At 44.5% G+C, this 20,621-nt stretch overlaps 2 protein-coding genes across 2 annotated transcripts; both read left to right on the top strand.

Annotated features, from left to right (window-relative positions):
- Window positions 1–577: 577 nt before the first annotated feature.
- LOC144218840 (olfactory receptor 5A1-like) lies at window positions 578–1,540 on the top strand. Its single transcript, XM_077748814.1, has one exon. The coding sequence runs from the start codon at window positions 578–580 to the stop codon at window positions 1,538–1,540; it is 963 nt and encodes a 320-aa protein (XP_077604940.1).
- Window positions 1,541–16,733: 15,193 nt separating this feature from the next.
- On the top strand, window positions 16,734–19,119 carry MPEG1 (macrophage expressed 1). The gene has a single exon (XM_077748750.1). It carries the CDS (start codon window positions 16,789–16,791, stop codon window positions 18,940–18,942), a length of 2,154 nt encoding a protein of 717 aa, XP_077604876.1. The 5' UTR covers window positions 16,734–16,788; the 3' UTR covers window positions 18,943–19,119.
- Window positions 19,120–20,621: the final 1,502 nt, after the last annotated feature.

Below are 20,621 nucleotides of genomic sequence, written 5' to 3'. Positions count from 1 at the left end.
TACCAGTGTTACCACACCTCTATGTGCTTCATTCAACTAATTAAAGAAGAAAGAATACCTTGACCCCATAAAAGCTGGTCGGAACAAACTATGATGATAAACACAAAATTACTTCTCTGGCTATTTTAATTTATGATATATTTACATTCTTTAAAAAAAGAAAAAAGTATCTAGCATAAATCTGAGTGGCTCAAGAATCCAACCACTAATGCTTAGAAGCAAGTGGGGAAAAAAGGAGTATTTGGTCCAAATTGTATTAATAACTTCCTTCAGTAAAGTGGTGATATTGACAATGAAGGTGGTGATCCAGATAATGCAGAATTGCCAGTCTGGTCTGGGCCTGTCAGTTTTGCACGAATAGCAGATCAGATTAGGATGACAATGATCGCCATGAGAAGCCCAATAAATGCTGTTGAGGGGAATTCCGCTTTGGAGAGAGGTAGAATATCTTCTTTCCAGTGACTCCTGTGACTCGGGGAGTCTAGGATTCCATGACAGAACAAAGTGGTTTCTCCACCTGGATTTTCACTCCCCAGGAGTCTCACTTTTGGGCCTGCAGGTAGGAAAGAGAAGACACATGGCCGTGGAAAGGAACATCAACATGACGACCAATTTCATCCTTTTGGGATTTTCAGAACGTCCAGAGCTGCAGGCTTTCCTCTTTGTGTTGTTTCTGGGGATCTATTCCCTGACTCTGGCTTGGAACCTGGGCCTTGTTGTCTTGATCAGGATGGAATCATGCCTGCACTCCCCCATGTACTTCTTCCTTGGAAACTTGTCCTTTGTTGACATCTCATACACGTCCTCCATCACCCCCAAGATGCTCTGCGACTTCTTCAAGCAGCAGAAGAACATCTCCTTTGTGGGATGTGCTGCTCAGTTTTTCTTCTTCATTGGCATGGGGGGCACCGAATGCTGTCTCCTGGCAGCTATGGCATATGACCGGTATGCTGCTATTGCCACCCCTCTGTTCTACACAGCCCTCATGTCACCCACCATGTGTGTGAGGATGGCCATTACAGCATACACTGGAGGGTTCCTCACGGGATTGGTCCAAACCAGTTCCATATTTCAGCTGCATTTCTGTGGACCACGAGTCATTAACCACTTTTTCTGTGACCTGCCACCTCTGCTAGTCTTGTCTTGCTCTAGTACCTTCCTCAGCCAGGTAGTGAACTTTCTTGTTGTGTGTGCAGTTGGTGGGACATCAGCTCTTGTTGTTCTGGTGTCCTATTGCTACATCATTACTGCTGTCATGAAGATCCATTCAACCCAAGGGCGGATGAAGGCTTTCAACACCTGTGCCTCTCATCTGACCACGGTGATTCTCTTCTACGGCTCTGGTCTCTTCTCATATCTCCATTCTAGTACTGGCTACTCACAGGACCAAAATAAGGTGGTGTCCATGCTCTATGGAGCTGTGATTCCCATGCTGAATCCCATCATATACAGTTTGCGAAACAAGGAGATCAAAGATGCATTGAAAAGACTCAAGGACCAGAAAAAGCATATATCCTCTCTGTGTCTTATAGTTCCTTGAATTAAAAACAATTTTAAGTTGGGGCACCTGGGTGGCTCAGTCAGTTAAGCATCCAGCTCAGTGAATACAAGCCCCGCATTGGGCTCTGTCAGCACAGGGCCTGCTTGGCATTCTCTCTCTCTCTGCTCCTCCCCAACTCGTGCTCATTCTCTCTCAAAAGTAAATAGACTTAAAAAAAAGTTTGCTAAAAAAATCAAGCTTTGCTCTATGTAAATAGGCATTTTAAAAAATAGGTCACAGAATTTGAGTAATAAATTAAAGAAGTTATTTCAAGCAAGATCCCCAACCTGCATGTCTATTGCACAATTAAGGTATTACACAAAGGTTTTTCTTCCCTTTACCTTTCTTGTCATGGACTGATATGGTTTCAATTTAGGTCATTTGCAATAGAAAATAAATATGTTTTCTTATGACATTTTTTTAGCTTTATGGTATCAGGTGCTGGGTCCAGAATGCCATACCTTAGAGCTGGTTGGGTCAGAACTCCAGGACCACAAGCGTCCATCACAGACCCCTTTACAGTATAACATTGCTCATACAAACCCACTCACCACTTTGGACACATTTTCTGTTCCTCTTGCCCTTGATTCGTACCTATCTACTGACCAGAAAGGCTGACTTTGGTTTAGGAACCTGAGAACCTTAACCAGCTGGATCCATCACTGGCTGTTCAGAGCCAGGAGAACATAGAGTACCTGTAAACTATATCTGAGATGACTCAGTGGTCACACGTATGGGCCGGAAATAGGAGCCCAAATCAGCAGATCCAAAGTTGTGAAGTCACAGTGAGCAAAAAGCAGAGATGCAGTTAAGTGAGAAACTCTAAAGGAGAATAGGGTGCCATACAGTTCATTTTCATGACTGAAACCTCCTAGTGACTGGGTGGGACCACCTGGTTTAAGGAACAGGATCAGGGAAGAGAGACTTCCCCTGGAAACTCTAATTCCGTATCTGTTCCCTAGACGGTTCTCCCCCTTGGCCTTGTATGGATGTTTTCTCTCTGTCCTTACTTTCAATTCCTGTTCTAGAGTTTGTATCTTGTCTCCCATCTCTCTGGAATTTGAACTCAGCCTGTCTCACAGATCTGACATCCCTGCTTTCATTTTTATGCATCATCTTAGAAGGAACCCCACTCCAGGACATGAGATAGGACATACAAGTCAGTGAGTTTGCAGCAGAATTGAATGTAGATTTTAAATGTTCTTTGATCCTATTTTACAAGATGGTTCTTGAGCAAAGGAAAAACATTTCTGAAGTCCTGCCTCTTTAATGGTTGTGGATATAAGTCATAATGAATCATGATAGCCATCCCTAACCTGTATCAATTTTGACTATAACTAGTCTGCCTCGCCTCTTCTTTCTTTCTTTCTTTCTTTTTAAAAAAGTTTTTTAATGTTTATTATTTTTGAGAGAGACAGAGACAAAGGCAGGGAGCAAGCAGGGAGGGGCAGAGAGAGAAGGAGACACAGAATCAGAAGCAAGCTCCAGGCTCTGAGCTGTCAGCACAGAGCCAGACGTGGGGCTCAAACTCATAGACCAGGAGATCATGACCCGAGCTGAAATTGACAACTTTCCAACTGAGCCACATAGGCACCCCAAAGCTGGCTTTGCCTCGCCCCTTCTTTCAATTCATGCTGCTGTTTGATCTAGTCTCTGACTACTTGGATTATTTGTTAAGGGTTCCTTTTTCTGATCTTCGACTCCTCCAAACCAGGTTAAAGGTTGCTGTGATGTGTTCCCATAGTATTCTCTATTTCATCTATTAGCACCTGTGAACTTTATTACTTTTCCTTGCTTAGTTATTTGTCTTCTCCCTAAGTTGTTAACATTCTGTCTAAACTGCTCTCCATGAAAACATTAAAACACAACTGGGGCAAAATATGTGCTTATACATATTCATTTAATAAATGAATAAAATCCAAATTCACTTGGCAGATAATTTTGAGATTTTATGCCAAAGAAAGGGAGTTAACACTTATCAGAAGCTTATTATATGCCAGGCATTGTGCCCAGCAGTTTCTATAAAATTCTGTTTCAGTTCTATAACTTATATACATATTTCTTGCTTAAAAAAGAAAAAGAAAACCCTATGGGAAGAAAATTCCTCCTTTGACCATAATTCTCAGTTTCAATTCCTTCCTGCTCTCCCCGAGAGATAATGACTGTTTATGTTGATATGTAAATTTACAGTTTTTCTTTATATGTGTTAACATTCATATATGTGCCACTATACAATACTGCTTCAAGTGGCTGTTCTGTGTGTCCTTACATAAATGGTATTATACTGAACGATCCTTCCACGCCCTGCCTGTTTTTTCACTCAACATGATTTCTTGGAGCTCTTTCCATGTTAAACATATAACTTTACCTCAGTATTTTAAATTATTTCATAGGCTTGTCACACCAAAATTTATGTACCTATTGTGCGTTGACGGGCATTTAAGTAGTTTCCAGTTTTTGCTAGTTTGTTACAAGCAGTGTTGGAATATACGTGCTTGTACATACCTCTTCGTGCTAATACCTAGTTTTTCTGGTAGAAACAGAGAAGTTGAATTGCTATTTATAGGGTTCATGCATATGTATATATATTGTGTGTATATATACATATATATAATTTAAATTCAAGTTAGTTAACATACAGTGTAGTCTTGGCTTCAGGGGTAGAACCCAGTGGTTCATCACTTACATATAACACTTAGTGCTCATCCCAAAAGTGCCCTCCTTAATGTCCATCGCCCATTTAGCCCACCCCCCACCCACCTCCCCTCCAGCAACCCTCCGTTTGTTCTTTGTATTTAAGAGTCTCTTACGGTTTGCCTCCCTCTTTGTTTTTATCTTATTTTTCCTTCCCTTTCCCTGTGTTCATCTATTTTGTTTCTTAAATTCCACATATGAGTGAAATCACATGGTATTTGTCTTTCTCTGACATATTTTGCTTAGCATAATACACTCTAGTTCCATCCACATTATTGCAAATGGCAAGATATCATTCTTTGGATCTCCAAGTAATATTCCATTATATATACATACACACACACACACACACGCACACACACACACACATGCCACATCTTCTTTATTCATTCATTGGTCTATGAACATTTGGGTATTGTTGACAGCACTGCTATAAACATTGGGGTGCATGTGCCTCTTCAAATCAGCATTTTTATATCCTTTGGATAAATATCTAGTAGTGTATGACTCCTTTTTAATATAGAAGGGTTTGTATATTTTTAACTTTTCATAGACACTGCTAAATTCTCTCTAAAGTGGCTGTGATGCTACTGCCAGCAACCTCCTAGGACATCTATCTCCTCATATCCTGATAAAAGATGATATTAACAAAACTTAATTTTTTCCCTACCTGATAACCTCTTTATATGTATTCTCTTCATCCTTAAAATGATCCTGCTAGATAAGATTGTTTATTATTTTCATTCACATTCAATGTACTATATACTCCTTAAAGACTCTTTTATATACACTCTTCGCAGTTCTCACAACCGCATAGGAGATAGGAGTTTTAGCCATTTTTATCCAAGAAACGAAATATGTAAGACTCAGGAAGGAGGTCAAGTAACCTACCCAAAGGCACACACTAACAAGTTAGGGAGATCCTCAGTGCATATCTACATGACATTGAAGACCATTAATTGAAAATATACCTTCTCGTATATATGCTTGGCATTGCCCAAAGATGATGAAGAAGATATTAAAGCAAATTCTGTCAAAAACTGTTTCCTCACAATAAACTATTAAAAAAACCTGTTTCCTCAAGTCATGCATAATTTAAGTGCAGAAAAAGAAAGGAGAACTGACTTCTGTTAAATAGTTAGGGCTAGTTTCGATAAGATTATCACTTCTGTTATACACCAGGAGTGATGAGATTTATTTCAAACAGCACTCTTCAGAAATGGATTTCTAAGTGAAACAGGTTTAATTTTTTTACTTTATTTATTTATTTATTTAAATAGTTTATTGTCAAGTTGGTTTCTGTTTATTTTTGAGAGACAGAGTGAGACAGAATGTGAACTGGGGAGGGGCAGAGAGAGAAGGAGACACAGAACCAGAAACATGCTCCAGGCTGTGAGCAAGCATTCAGCACAGAGCCTGACGCGGGGCTCGAACCCGTGAACCATGAGATCATGACCTGAGCTGAAGTCAGACGCTCAACTGACTGAGCCACTCAGGTGCCCCTAAGTGAAACAGTTTTATAAATGGTATTATTCTCAAGTGGCCATGAAACAAGGGAGAAACTAAAATATTAAGACAAACACAGAATGGAAGCAATAAGGAATTTACAATGCCTTTCGAAGGTAGCAGTAGTGACGAGGCTCCCTCCCGACTTAGAGCATTTGCTTCTAGGTTCAGATAAAGAAATACTCAGTTGTGCTGGGGTCTCTGGTGAAGGACAGTCTTGAGCAGCAATATCAAGAGATTGGGGTCAGGGGGACATAAAGGAGGAAGATTGATGTTGTAAAGTCTAGCCCTGGATTAAGCCAGTTAAGAAGAGAGAAAACATTGTATCAGCACCCACAATGAATTGTTTATACTGGAGACTCTAGAAGGAATAGACTAATAACTGCCTTCCTAGCAACAATCTTTCTATGTCCCCCTATCAACAGGGTGACTTGTATCACTGAACATGGAAACACAAACTCTGTCTACTTTGGCTGCTGAGAAGTCCTGAGCAAACTCTGTGACCCATCTGTAGCAGGAATTTAAGTCATCTGACACCACTTGTATTCTTATTCCTGGCTCTCCTGTGCATCCCAAACTTATGTCTCTTACCATTCTTTATTGCCATGCATATTTTATATATTTTTGCAAACTGCTTGCTGATATACTTGGGAGCAGAGGAGAACATAAAAATGTCCGAGAGTTTGCTTTACGCACCAGGTTGGTCCGTTTGGAAGTGAGTTGGTCATGGAGGCTGCTGATGTCTCTGGCCTCTGCTCCAATCCCACCCAGCCCCGTACTCTGTCGTCCCCTGGCCCTTCTCCCTCGTCATTCTCCTAGTTCTGCCTTTGTCTTTGTCTCTCTCTGCCCCTCTGTATGTCTCTCTCTCTCTCTCTCTCTCTCTCTCTCTCTCTGTCTTGGAGGACCACCCTGACCCCCTGGTCCAAGTTGAGGCCCTCCAATATGTTCTCTTAGCACTCTGTGCTTCCTTTCCATACAATTCATCACTGTTCTTTGTCTGTCTTACAATTTGACTACAATCTCCATGCCTGACCACATACTGTACGCACAATAAAGTTTTGTGAGGATGCTAATACTCTGACCGCATCCCAGAAAAGCTTTAGAGCTGCAAGTGACCTACCAGTGACTAACCCATTCCACTCCCCGCTTTCCACAAACCAGGACTAGAAGCTCTGGGGGGTGGAGTCCTTTGCTAATGGCTCACAGCTGGCTGGCAAAAGCGCCCCTTTCTGGCCACAGCCCTTCCATGTGGTTCCATAATGGCTGGGAGGTGGAAAGAAGCTGCTCTAAGGGAGTACACAGTGTGGCCTGCAGTCTGGCAGCTCTGAGTCCTGTTTTCGGGGAAATCACGCCACGTTAGCCCTCCTGCAGGAATTTCATGGCCAAGGACATTTTCATCCTTCTCGTCATAATTATAATGCTTCACTGCAAGGAACTGGAGATGAGACGTGTGGACTGGCTGTTTTCGAACCATGTTCCAGGGATCCCAGGAATCCCACACAGGTCTTTTCCAGGAGGTGAGGAGGTGAAGCCACTGAGTTCTGGGGCCCCAGCCCTTGTTCAGTCCATCAAGGCAGCTCCTTTTATTTATTTTTTTCATGTTTTTTTATTTTTAAGGTTTATTTATTTATTTTGAGACAGACAGAGAGAGAGAGAGTGCACACACAAATGGGGGAGGGGCAGAGAGAGAGAACCCCAAGCAGGCTCTGCACTGTCAGCACAGAGCCCAATGTGGGGCTCCAACTCATGGACTGTGAGATCGACACCTGAGCTGAGTCAGATGCTTAACCAACTGAGCCACCCAGGCACCCCTTTTACATGTTTTAGATATTAGTTCCCATGTAAACTTGCATTTGAAAGTAAGGTTCCACTGCTAATATTATGCTTATAATTCATGAACTTAAGGGGTGCCGGGTGGCTGAGCGGGTTGAGGGTCTGACTTCAGCTCAGGTCCTGATCTCATGGCTCGTGGGTTCGAGCCCAGTGTCAGGCTCTGTGCTGTCAGCTCCGAGCCTGGAGCCTGCTTTGGATTCTCTGTCTCCCTCTCTCTCTGCCCCTCCTCTATGTGTGCTCTGTCTCTCTCTGCCTCTCAAAAATGAATGAACATTAGGGAGAAAATGTGTTTTTAATCCATAAATTTAACACAGTCTTCTAACTGTGTGAATGAAGAGGTGACAGGCCAAGAAGAGAAGCAATGACAGTCGAGGCACCAGGAGGCAGGAGACTAGTTTTCAAGCTTAAGTCTCCTGCCTACTGGTGCCTCGACCGTGCACTTTTCTCCACACACAAACTCACGCAGACTCACATACTCTTACACAAACATACATTCACACCCCATGTGCTTTTCTCCACACACACACACACTCATGCACACTCACACAAACATATATACTCACACATGCACACTCATACATACATTCACACCTGCACACACACACTCACAATACTCTGTCACACACAAGCTCATACNCTACTTTGACTGCCCCATGATGCCCTAGTTTCCCAGGGAGGCATGAAAATCCTAACTTCAAGAAAGGACCGGGAGGAAAGAGGAACAAAAAGACCTTCCCCAGACCTGGGAAGCCCCGGAACCAAGGCCCCAGCTCTCATCAGCCAAGCTCAGATTTGCTTGTGTAATAACTAGAAATTTTAAATAAACCCCTCCTATCTTTTCTTTTGTTTTGTTTTCATTCTGCTGACCTGTTTCTCTTTCCTACTCTTCCTTTCCCTTCCTTAGTCCTTGTCCTGGCTGTCAGCGTGATGGAATTGTCATCAGAATTGGGGCAGGTCAGCTCCGATAGTTTCTCCTTCCTGCTCACCCTCCAGTCAGGCCCTGCTTGCACGCTGTGTATAAGGATCAAGGACAGGGGAAAGGGAGAGGGGAGAGGGGAGATCTGGTACCTTTAGGCCAGCCTCACTAGCTGCAGGTACTTGGAAGGGATGGGGTGAAGGGGAGTATGGAAGTTCACATGGGTTCAGCCCTACAGGGCCAGAGCTCCAAACACCAGCTCAGACATAAATAAGGCAACAGCTCTTAGCCCATAGGAGCACTCCCTCTGGGCTTTCAGAATACATTTGTTATGTACGGCATGAGGCTCGCACAATCCTATATTCACCCAGGATATAATTATAAATCAGAAAACCAAATTATTTTACAGTAAGAACTGGAAATAGCACACAGTAGGTCCAGAGTAAGTGCTCAAAAATATTGGTGTAAAATGAAATAAGTGTCCTGTGTAATAATGTTGCTTCAGCTTGAATATTCATTCCCAGCCATTCATGGCCTGATTTTCCAGGGAAATGAGAATTTGTGTTTGAGAATTATTGTCACCTTTGCCTGTTTTATTCATGTATTTACTCATTCAATTGTAATGAATGTTGGTTGAGCACCTGCTGTGTACCAGATACTGCACGAGATCCTGTAATACAACAATGAAGCAACAAGACACAGTCTCTTCCCATAAGGAGCTCACAGCTTCCTAGAGGTAACTAGAGGGTGACTAGAGGTCAAACAAAAAGGTCATTAAAATATACAGTGGCAGGGGCGCCTGGGTAGCTCAGTCAGTTAAGCGTCCGATTTTGGCTCAGGTCACGGATCTCACAGTTCTTGGGTTCAAGCCCCCCATCAGGCTCTGCACTGACAGCTCAGAGTCTGGAGCCAGCTTCAAGTTCTGTGTCTCCTCCTCTCTCTCTGCCCCTCCCCAATTCATGCTCTCTCTTTCTCTCTCTCTCTCTCAAAAATAAAATAAACATTAATGCTCAATATTAATTAACATTTCATTGAGAGGTACAATCCCAGGGCAGCAAAGGTAAAGGGGCAAGGGAACTTAGACAGGGATGGAGACCAAGCATATTAAGGGGGTACATTACTGAGCTGATGAGCTTAAGGAACGATATAATTGTTTACTCATGCATATATCTTTAGACAGACCACATGAAGCCCCCTGTCCTCCAAACAGTCCATTGGAAGGAAGAGCAAATGACTTGCCAGATCCCACTTATCTCTTGTCTCTAAAGCACTAATGTTCACTGGCATGTGGAATGAAGTCCTCTGTACTTCTGGGTTGCATTCTCTGGCTTTTCTGGCCAACTGCTGGAGAAATTGTATCCCGCAGCCCTGGCCCAGTGCTTTCGCTGAGCTCAAAAGCAAAGGAACCAAAGTCTCTTTGGTTCCAGCAGTGTTTAGGGTCTCCAGATACAATATAGGATGTCAAAAGACAGCTTTGCAATTTGAGTTTGCCTCCAGGACACCCGCTCATAAATACACATGGTCGGAAATTTCTTACGTATTCCCACTCTTTAGCTCCCTGCCCCAATCCCTGGAAAACACTATTCTACTTTCTGTTTCTCTGAATCTGCTTATTCCAGGAACCTCATGTAAGTGGAATCATTCAGTATTTATCCTTTTGTGTCTGTCTAGTCCCCATGTTGACAAGCCTCAGAATGCGGGCATAAAATAATTGTTGGGATGTGGATTCTTACATTGGATACCACTCCAAAATGGGATGTCTTCACCTGTTTGCACCATCATCTCAGAGCCTGTAGTTCTCTGCCAATGACTGTTCTGGAATTTCATGAACAGAGTTCTAGGATGCAAGTTTAGTACTATATTTATTCTTTTAATCACTAATTTTTCCAACAAATATTTATTGACCTACTATGTGTCAGATGCTCTTCTAGGGAAGACTGGGATTCATGTGGTTAGGTTGTTAAAATACTGAAATATATTCCTCTTATAGATTAACAGATGCTTTGCCAAGCCTGCCAAATACCCTATCTGCTCTGGTCCCTACCCTATAAACCCTGAAATTCTCCATGATCCACCAATGAAGGAATAACTAGGCCAATAGGCCTCTAGGACCCTCCCACTATGGTTCTCACCCATTCTGATTAGTCAGTAAACTAGATAGACTCAGCCATACTCCCACAGGACTCTCAGGATGGTGGGCAGATCTTAACTGGATCGGGTATACAGCATCACTGTAAGATGGCCATAGCCCAAAAGTATGATCGCAGTCACCAAAGGATCAAACAGATCAATTTGGGTTCAGTTGAAGAAAAAGTTTTCTGAGAATCAGAACTGTATGTAGACAGTTGGTAGGGAGCCACCCTACCTTGGAGGCATCTAAGCAGAGGTTGGATTATAAGACTGCATTGGAGAAGGCTCACGCCGTGGCTGGGAGAGCAGGTCCTTTCCAGTTATGGGATTCTATAATTCTACGATTCTAAATTGGGCATCAGCAAACTACAGACCACAGCCAAACTCCAGCCCCCACCCCTGTTTTTGTTAATAAAGATTTATTGGAACACAACATGCCCATGTGTTTATGTATCACCTACTTTTGAACTACAAGGGCAGAACTGAGTAGTTATCACAGAGATCATTTGCTTGCAAAGCCTAAAAGATTTTACTCATTAGCTATTTACAGGAAATGTTTGTCAACCCCACTCTAAAAGACCCTTAGGATGAATTCTTTGATAAAGCAACCTATCACTTCTAATTTACCCATGTCATTAATCCAGATGGCATGGCTACTAGATTGTTTTTCTTGAAGTGATACGTGTCTTTGTTTAGGTTATAAATAAAATATATTAAGGCGATCCCTCTGAGTCAGTATGGCTTCCCATGCTGTCAAATGGATGGCTAGAGAAAAGTCAAGCTCTTGAGATGCTTTAACATTCCTTTTCTCTTATTTCCATTGTGAAACGATTGAATCACAGAGTCAACCAACACTGCAGCAAGCTCAGCAAAGCTGATAGCAGATACATACTGAGCTCCTACCTAGGTCACAGGGAACTTTATAGGGACAATTGCTTTACATGGATGATTTACATCTTCATCTGTTACACACAGGTAGATGCTACTATTTCCGTTTCATAGTAGAGGTGACAGAGACTTAGGGAAGCTCCCAAACTTGCCCAGTCACATACGGAGCCAAGATGTTGCCTACATTTCAATTCTGAAAACTCTGTTTCACATCCATGTTTGTCAATCCAGAAGATAGTCTGAGTGACTATCCAAAGCCCAACAAAGTCTAGAGATTGAATAGACCCACAACCTAGCCCATGCTCCTAATGTCACATTTGATCACCAAAAAAACAGCAGAGACAGCAGGAATATTTCAATGGAGGACCCAAAGTTCCCAAGTCCACATAATTCTGGAAGAACCACCTCACCTAACTTGCCTGTTTTACCTTAACCTCTTCATGATTATTTCAGTTAGAAAGAAAAATATGTCTGCTCGAAGTCCCATCTGAAGATTGTGTGGTAAAAGAGAGAAAGATTGAATGGTAGACTGGTTTTGTGTTACTTGATAATGAGACCAATAGAGAAATATGAAATCTGCCAGAAATAGAGAAATATGAAATCCCAGAGAGGTCAAATGTCACTCAGTTACTTCTTTTATTCAGCTATTCCTCAAAGAGGAAGTTGCATTATAGGAAAGACTTGGGGACTGAGAATCGAGGCTACAGAGAAATCCCACTGTATGTCCAGCCCTGTTATGTGCAAAGCCCTTTGTGTGAAGCTGCTTTCAGCTGAACGAGAATACAAGAGACACTCTTCATATTGGGCTGATGTCATTAGGAACCCTGAAGGCAGATGGGGAGGGGGAATGGGTTGGTCCTAACTGTTCTGTCTCCGCAGAGCTTAGTTTGAAGAGGAGACAGAAAGAAGGGAGGAGCTCTAAGGGCTCACTTGGTCACCCAGACTCTTAAAAGAGCATCAAATTTGGTATTAGCTACTCCAAATATGGTGCATACAATGGATGCCTGACAAATAGATGGTCAGTAAGTGTTTATTTAATGAGTGGATAAAACAGGCTTCCATTCGAATGTCCTGGAGAACTGTGCTGGGAAGGATACGATAGGGAAGCAGCTTTGGAGCTCAGCTGGAATGGATGGTGTGACTGCTGAGTGGTGTCTGCCATGACGTGGAATAAGGAAGCACAGCCTGAAGATGGAGTCAGAATTTGCATCTTATATAGTGCAGTGGAAATGTCAGCTTACTTCACAGACTTGTGTCCCTCAAACCTACATATGGAAATGGCAAAGAGAACAAAGAGCAGAAAGAGAATAGTTGGTGAGGAGAAAAAGCATTAGAAAAATCAAAAATCGAAAGAGCAGACCGAGGGAAAAGTGTCAACAGAGAAAAGAAGGAAAATGGTGTAGGCTGCCAAGTCCTGGCCTCGCTTTCACACGGGCCTTCTGTCTTTACCAACGAGATTAAAAGGACTGAAGGGACCACAGTGTTCTTATTTTGGGGTCAGACCACAAACAATCCTGGGGGGAAGAGCAGTCTTGGAGGGGAAGGAGTTGACAAAGCAACTCTCAAAACATCAGGTTAGTATGGGCACGGAGAGGGGCACTTGTGGGGATGAGCCCTGGGTGTTATATGGAATCCAACTTGACAATAAACTGTTTGTAAAAAACAAACAAACAAACAAAAAACCATCAGGTTAGCAATCAACTGTTCAGAAAAGAAAAGGTTGCCACTGTTAACTGATACCTCCTGGTTTTCCAGAACCAAGTGTATTCCAGAGCGTATAAAAGTTATTGTCCCCTGATCCCTTCATCTAGCGGCCATTTGGCTGGTTTCCTGGCTCCCTGCTGAAAATAAGAAAGGGATTGGTCCCTACAAACACAGCCAGAATTTCCTGCTCGTGTCAGACCACAGGTGAAATGCAGGGATCAGAAACACCTGGACCAGCTCCAAGCCCACACAGAACTGAAGCCCGTACAAGAATCATGGTTTGGCTCAGAAGGGTGCACGTGCTCACACTGAGAAAGAAAGCAGACATGGGACTTCCCTCTTGCGTCTTTCTGGGGGAAGTGAAACCTCTCTTCTATGCAGAGATGCCTAACCTTTGTAGAAAAGTTGCTTTTTCCTCTAGAGACCAAAGTTGGGTCTCTAGATGGAGGGCAGCCATCTGGAGGGTTTCCGCGATTGCACATGCATTTTGGCACGAAAGCAGAGGAAGTTGCTGGTGAGCAGAGCAAAGCAAGAAACGAATGGGTGAGCCCCTGTCGTCCAGGTCTCATGGCCACCGCCATGAGCAGCGTTCCTGAGGGGGGCATGCAAGTTCGGGCCCTACTGGAATTCCCATCTTTTATACTTCTCTTTTCATTGTTTCCCTGTGAACAGAAAAGAGAACTTCCTTGAACACGGCAAAGAGTCATAGGCTTTATATCATTTGAGGTATATGGAGATTAAAAATTAATAATAATAATCAGTTTCTTTTGTTTCTTAAATTGAGTACTTGCTGCTTATTTTCCGGAGTACAAAAGCAACAATTATTCAATACCCATCCCTGCATTTGGAACATAGTAGATTCTCACTAAAAATGTGTCAAATGTGTCTGTATTTTTTGAGTTTTCAAAAAATACAGCAAAGTACGAGGGATATTTTTCACATAATCTGTAAAACCTGCCAGCAAGATATCATATTTTTTTTAAGTTTATTTATTTATTTTGAGAGAGAGAGAGTATGAACAAGGGACGAGCAGAGACAGAGAGAGAGAGAGAAAAGAATCCTAAGTATGCTCCGCATGCTCAGCGTAAAGCCAGATGCAGGGCTTGATCCCACGAATCGTGAGATCACAACCTGATCCAAAACTAAGAGCTGGATGCCCAACCGACTGAGCCAACTAGACACCACCATATAATTTCTTATGTTACTAAAAGTCTGTGAAAATATGATTATGATGGCTGGAAAATATTTTGTCATAGGGATGCAATATAATTTTGCTCTTTTTGGCTTTTTTAGCTGCTTTCCACTTTTTGCTCTGGTAGAGCTGAAGAAGGCAGTCCAAAAACATGACGGCTGGGTGTTCAGAGATACAGGAACACCTGAATAGAGAATTATCTATATTTACCTTGCTTATATTCTCATTGCAGAAGAGTGAGAACTCAACAGGATATGTTACTAGGCAAACAAAAAATAATAGTCAGCGTGTCTCCAAAACTGTGTGACATGTGAGGGTTTTCTCATGATGATGAAGCCTAGCCCCGTGACAGTCTGGGGAGGAGTGTGTGGGAATTTCAAGACTTACTGAAAATGCTTGAGGGCACTCAGCTCTAATTTTTCTAGTCCTAGGACCATTTGAATGAGCTACAAATTTATAACTAACTTGTTTATAAATTAGCCAGGACATCCCGGGCACAAGCTTGCTTCTCTGGACAAATATAAACTGGACACTCGTTCAGACATTAATCCTTCTTGGATATAAATGAAGTCCTCCAAGCGTGATAATCTAGGCATGAATAAACCTAGAGCATCACCAAGGTTTTAATAATAACTAGTGAACTTCAACCTGTGAACCTAGACAACTGGCTTTGTTCTATCTGAAAACACCTGTCACTGCATCTGTGGTGATATTATGGTCATTCATTTCCCTGAAACCTTTCCCAGGATGTGTACAGGTGATAGTGTAGTGATATCTGTAAGCTGAAATATGACATTTTCTTTTTTTTCTTTGTTCCCAATGTCTTTTTAATGAATTAATTTTTATTTTGAGAGAGAGAGAGAGAGTAAGCAGTGGAAGGGTAGAGGGAGAGAGAGAGAAAGAGAAAGATTGAAAATCTCAAGTAGGCTCCACTCTCAGTGCAGATCCCAACTCACCACTCAATCCCCCAACCCTGGGATCATGACCTGAGCTGAAATCAAGAGTCAGACACTCAACCAACAGCCACCCAGGTGCCCTGAAACATGACATTTTCAACCTCAGCACTGCATCTGGTTTGTGATATGATTTGGGGGGACATGAGGGTACAATTGGGAGCTTCCTTAATTTCCTTGGATTCTTTGGTTACCACTGAATGTGCTAAGAGGCACCTTACTGGTCTCAAAGAAGTAATGGAGCCGGGTGTCTACTAATCCTGCTATTTGATCCGTGGGTCTGGAAACACTGTTCCAAAGTATGGAGTCTAACAGACATAGTATTAGCACACAAAAGGACCTTCATGAAATTACGTTCTCCTAATGACAGAATGAATGGATTGCTGCTTTAAAAAAAATGAGTAATAAAGAGCTACATTCTTTTTTTATGTACCTATACTAAGCACATGAACTTAACAGCAGAGTGAGGAAGCAAAGCTATAAGAGCAGGTACCAACTTATTGCCAACGATACACACACACAGAGGATGTAGAAGTGTGTAAATACATACACATATGGTCCTTGGCCACTGTCTGCTTTTGATAAGTCCAAATCTAGGTTATAGTATAGATTTTCCTGTTTTAACATTTCTACCTGAAAGGAAACAACACAGTGTGGGGACCACTTGCCTTCACTCTGAATGCTGAGGACAACGCAGACTGAGGTTCACAGAATCCACTTCAGGTCCCTTCAGCTCTGCTTCAGGAAATGGCACCTCCATAGCCTGGACTATTACGCTTGTAACAGTGGAATTCCACAGGACGTGTGCCCAAGATTTTCACTCCTTTCTGTGTGTGAATTGCCTTTACCCTCAGGTGAAGGCAAAACCCAGCCCTCGGCCTTGACATACAGCTACTAGCCTAGGTAAGGTGGAGGCAGCCTGTCTCGGCAAGGATGATGCTACCATTCACCTCTGCATTTACAGTAAAAGGAAACTGGTATTGGAGTCCCAGGAGAGAGCAGTTCAGGAAACTAAAACATCAAGAGAGTGGAAAAAAAAAAAAAAGCAAAACGAAAGCTTTCTTTCAAAGCCGGAAATCTCCCATGGAGGAAGCGCTAAGACATGTGGTCGCACTTTTTCTGAGAGCCCCCCACAGCTGCGGAACGAGCCTGGGGCTGGGGGCTGGGAGGAGGTGGGCAGTGAGGGTGGTTAACTGGTAAGGATATAGCTAGTACAACGTGATTTCCTCAAAGTCATGATGGACCTTAGTATTCCATCTGATTCTCATTTCCCTGTTTTGCAATTAGAGCAGCCCAAAGAGGAACTGGTGGCTTTAGGAGAGCTGCTGTGTGTATTTTGTATCAGCAACTGCCTTCTTTCTCATCTGTTCAGTTTGCGCCAAGCTCGCTGGCCGCTGCTTAGGGCTGGCGGGTGGCCGGGGCTGTCTGAGCCATGAACGGCCTCAGGGGTGCTATCCTCTTGTGGGCATTGGTAGCATGGGCTCAAGCGGATGAGCCTCTGGGCGAGACAGATGAGACTACATTTCAAAAATGCAGGAATGCCTTAAAACTACCTGTTCTGGAAGTCTTACCCGGAGGGGGCTGGGATAACCTGCGGAATGTGGACATGGGACGGGTGATGGACCTGACTTACAGGAGCTGCAAGACCACAGAGGATGGACAGTACATCATCCCCGACCAGGTCATCAGCATCGCCCAGAAACAGAGCAACCTGGAGATGAACTCCGAAATCCTGGAGTCCTGGGTGAATTACCAGAGCAGCACCTCCTACTCCATCAACCTGGAGCTCTCCCTTTTTTCCAAGGTCAATGGCAAGTTCTCCTCTGATTTCCAGAAGATGAAGACCCTTCAAGTGAACGACCAAGCCATAACGACCCGGGTTCAGGTGAGAAACCTGATCTACACAGTCAACATCAACCCAGCTTCAAAGCTCAGCAGGGGGTTTACGAAGCAGCTCTTGGACATCTCCGATCACCTGGAGAACAACCAGACGCGGATGGCCACCTACCTGGCAGAACTGCTGGTCCTCAACTACGGCACCCATGTCATCACCAGCGTGGGTGCCGGGGCTGCTCTCATCCAGGAGGACCATATCCGAGCCTCGTTCCTGCAGGACAGCCAGAGCAGCCGCATTGCCCTGACCGCATCCGCTGGCGCTGCCTTTTTGGACGTCGTGAACTTCAAATTTGAGGAGAAGTACACCTCACAGAACGCCCTCACCAAGAGCTACCTCTCTAACCGAACCAACTCCAGGGTGCAGAGCATCGGAGGGCTTCCTTTTTACCCGGGCATCACCCTCCAGGCCTGGCAGCAAGGCATCGCCAACCACTTGGTGGCCATTGATCGCGACGGCCTGCCCCTGCACTTCTTCGTCAACCCCAACATGCTGCCCGAGTTGCCGGGGCCGCTCGTGAAGAAGCTGTCCAGGACGGTGGAGGCTGCCGTGAGACACTATTACGCCTTCAACACCTACCCTGGGTGCACAGATGTCAATTCGCCCAACTTCAATTTTCAGGCCAACACTGATGATGGCTCTTGCGAGGGAAAAATGACCAATTTCTCCTTTGGGGGAGTTTATCAGGAATGCGCCCAGCTCTCTGGGAAGGAGTTTGTCCAACTCTGCCAAAACCTGGAGCAGAAGAATCCGCTCACTGGCGATTTCTCCTGCCCCTCTGGCTACTCCCCAATCAACCTGCTGTCCCAGGTTCATGAGGAGGGTTACAACCACCTGGAGTGCCTGCGGAGGTGCACCTTCCTCGTCTTCTGCAAGACGGTGTGCGAAGACGTGTTCCGGGTGGCGAAGGCTGAATTCAGGGCTTTTTGGTGTGTGGCCAGTGGGCAGATGCCAGAAAACTCAGGACTGCTTTTCGGGGGCCTCTTCAGCGGTAAGAGTGTAAACCCTCTGACGAATGCACAGTCGTGTCCACCTGGCTATTTTCCACTGAGACTCTTTGAAAACCTCAAGGTATGTGCCTCTCAGGACTATGAGCTGGGCTACAGGTTTTCGGCCCCCTTTGGTGGGTTCTTTAGCTGCACAGTCGGGAACCCCTTGGTGAATGCTGCCCCATCCAGAGATTTAGAGGCACCTTCTCTAAGAAAGTGTCCCGGGGGCTTCAGCCAACACCTCGCAATCATCAGTGACGGGTGCCAAGTGTCCTACTGTGTCAAGGCGGGGCTGTTCACGGGAGGGACTCTGCCCCCCGCCAGGCTGCCACCGTACACCCGGCCACCCCTCATGAGTCAGGCTGCCACCAACACCGTCATGGTGACCAACAGTGAGACTGCAAGCTCCTGGATCAAGGATTCCGAGACCCACCAGTGGAGGCTGGGGGAGCCGTTAGAGCTACGCAGGGCCATGAGGGTCATCCGCGGGGATGGCAGCGGTCTGTCCGGAGGGGCGGCCGCCGGGGTCACAGTGGGGGTCACCGCTGTCCTGGCGGCCGCCATCACCCTGGCCATCTACGGCACCCGGAAGTACAAGAAGAGGGAATACCAGGCCTTGGAGGACGAGACGCAGAGTTTGGCCGCGGGCCTGGCAGCGCCTGGAGATGCCCCCAACCAAGAGCAGGAGCAGAGTCCTGCTTAAGTCTGTCCCAGGAGACATTTCTCTCATCTCTGGCCAGAGCTGCAAACCTGCCTCTCCCTCCTTCTCTCCCCACTTCTGCCTGCCTGAGGACTGGAGTGGCAGGTGCAACGAAAAGCAGGTATAACTTTGTGACTTCCTTAGGGCCCTGGGCCAGGAAATAAACAGAGAGCTCTGTGGACAGGGNGGGGGGGGGGAAGGGGCTAGAACACAAAGGGGGTGTCTTTTTTCTGTGTGCGTCATGGGTTATCTTCACCTGAATATCTATACGTGAAAAGAGAGGAGGGGGCATGGTGATCTTTGGATTTGGAGACATGCATTTAATCTGAGGTCGGCCACAGTTTCCGATTCATGAGCTATAAGAATTTCTGCCTGTACGTGTTACCCTCCCTCTGTTCTGTTTTGTTTTGTTTTGTTTTGTTTCTTTTAAATCTCTCTGGATTTCATGCTCCTGGAGGCTGAATGATCCCCTAGAAGACATGGGAAGTCCCACGATTTTCAGCTTAGAGGGCTCTGCCCTGATGGACTGGGCCCTCCAACCATATCTGAACAGAAAGACATTATCTCTACCAAGTCCACGTTTTCCCCCTTTCCAGCCACAATTCAGACTTACACGAGCTCTCTCTTGGCCTTCAGACTAGTGTCGTGAAGTCCTCAAAAAAAAGATTTTAACTTATAATCTTCTATCAGAGGGTCAAGGGAGAAAGGATGGTTTGGAGACAAGGTGTGAGGAAAGAAAGGGTGAAAATTGGAAAAGATCCTGGTGCTCAGGGTAACTGGAATTCTTTCCTCCAACCTGGCGGATGGAGCTGCAGATTTGGGTAAAACAAGCGTTACATTTTCTTGGTCTCTATTACCAGAGCACCGCCCTTTCTTTTTCCATGAGTGGCCCTTCCCCTTCCCGTCCCTGTATTGCATGTACACACCCCCAAATACACACGTGCATGCATCCATAACTCCCATGTCCCCAACACATGCACCCCCAAACACACCCCCACCCGCAGCTCCCCCAAACACACACACACACACATACACACACACACACACACCCACCCATACACACACACACACACACACACCCATAGACATGCACACACTACATTCAGACAATACGTCTCTATTTTTCTAGGGGCAGGAGACAGGGAAAAATGCAAGAAGTCAAAATAAGCCCACACCCAAGTATTATTTCCTCCCTAAAACCAAAACAGAGTAGAAACCACCAATTATGTATCCTACCTTTGTTTCTTTTGTTTTGTTTTGTTTTCCGGCAGAAAAAAGACTGACATGACCAAATCCCTGTCTTTAAATGAAACCAAAAAGGCGCCCAACATCCACTATGACACATGTGTTTCAGTCCCAGGCTGACTTCCCTCAGGCATCTAGCAGGGTGTGTGCCTGTTACCTGGCATTTGGGGCTTTGCCCAATTTTAATACCAATGTCGAATTATAATGATTAGGGTGAGTCTATTAATACTTCTCCATGACATCTTTTAAAAATTTTCTTTTTTATTAAGTAAACTCTACCCCCAACGTGGGCCTCAAACTCACGACTCTGAGATCAAGAGTCACATGCTCTACTGACAGAGCCAGCCAGGTGCCCCTTCTCCATAACCTTTCTAATAGTTGTACATCTCTTCGCCAAGTCAAATGTCATTAATGAGTTCGTTTCATGAAGGATAATG

Source organism: Crocuta crocuta, unplaced genomic scaffold (genome assembly GCF_008692635.1).
Source record: "Crocuta crocuta isolate KB4526 unplaced genomic scaffold, BGI_CrCroc_1.0 scaffold323, whole genome shotgun sequence".
In the NCBI taxonomy this organism is placed as follows: Eukaryota; Metazoa; Chordata; class Mammalia; order Carnivora; family Hyaenidae; genus Crocuta; species Crocuta crocuta.
This window is presented reverse-complemented; position numbering and strand designations above follow the sequence as displayed.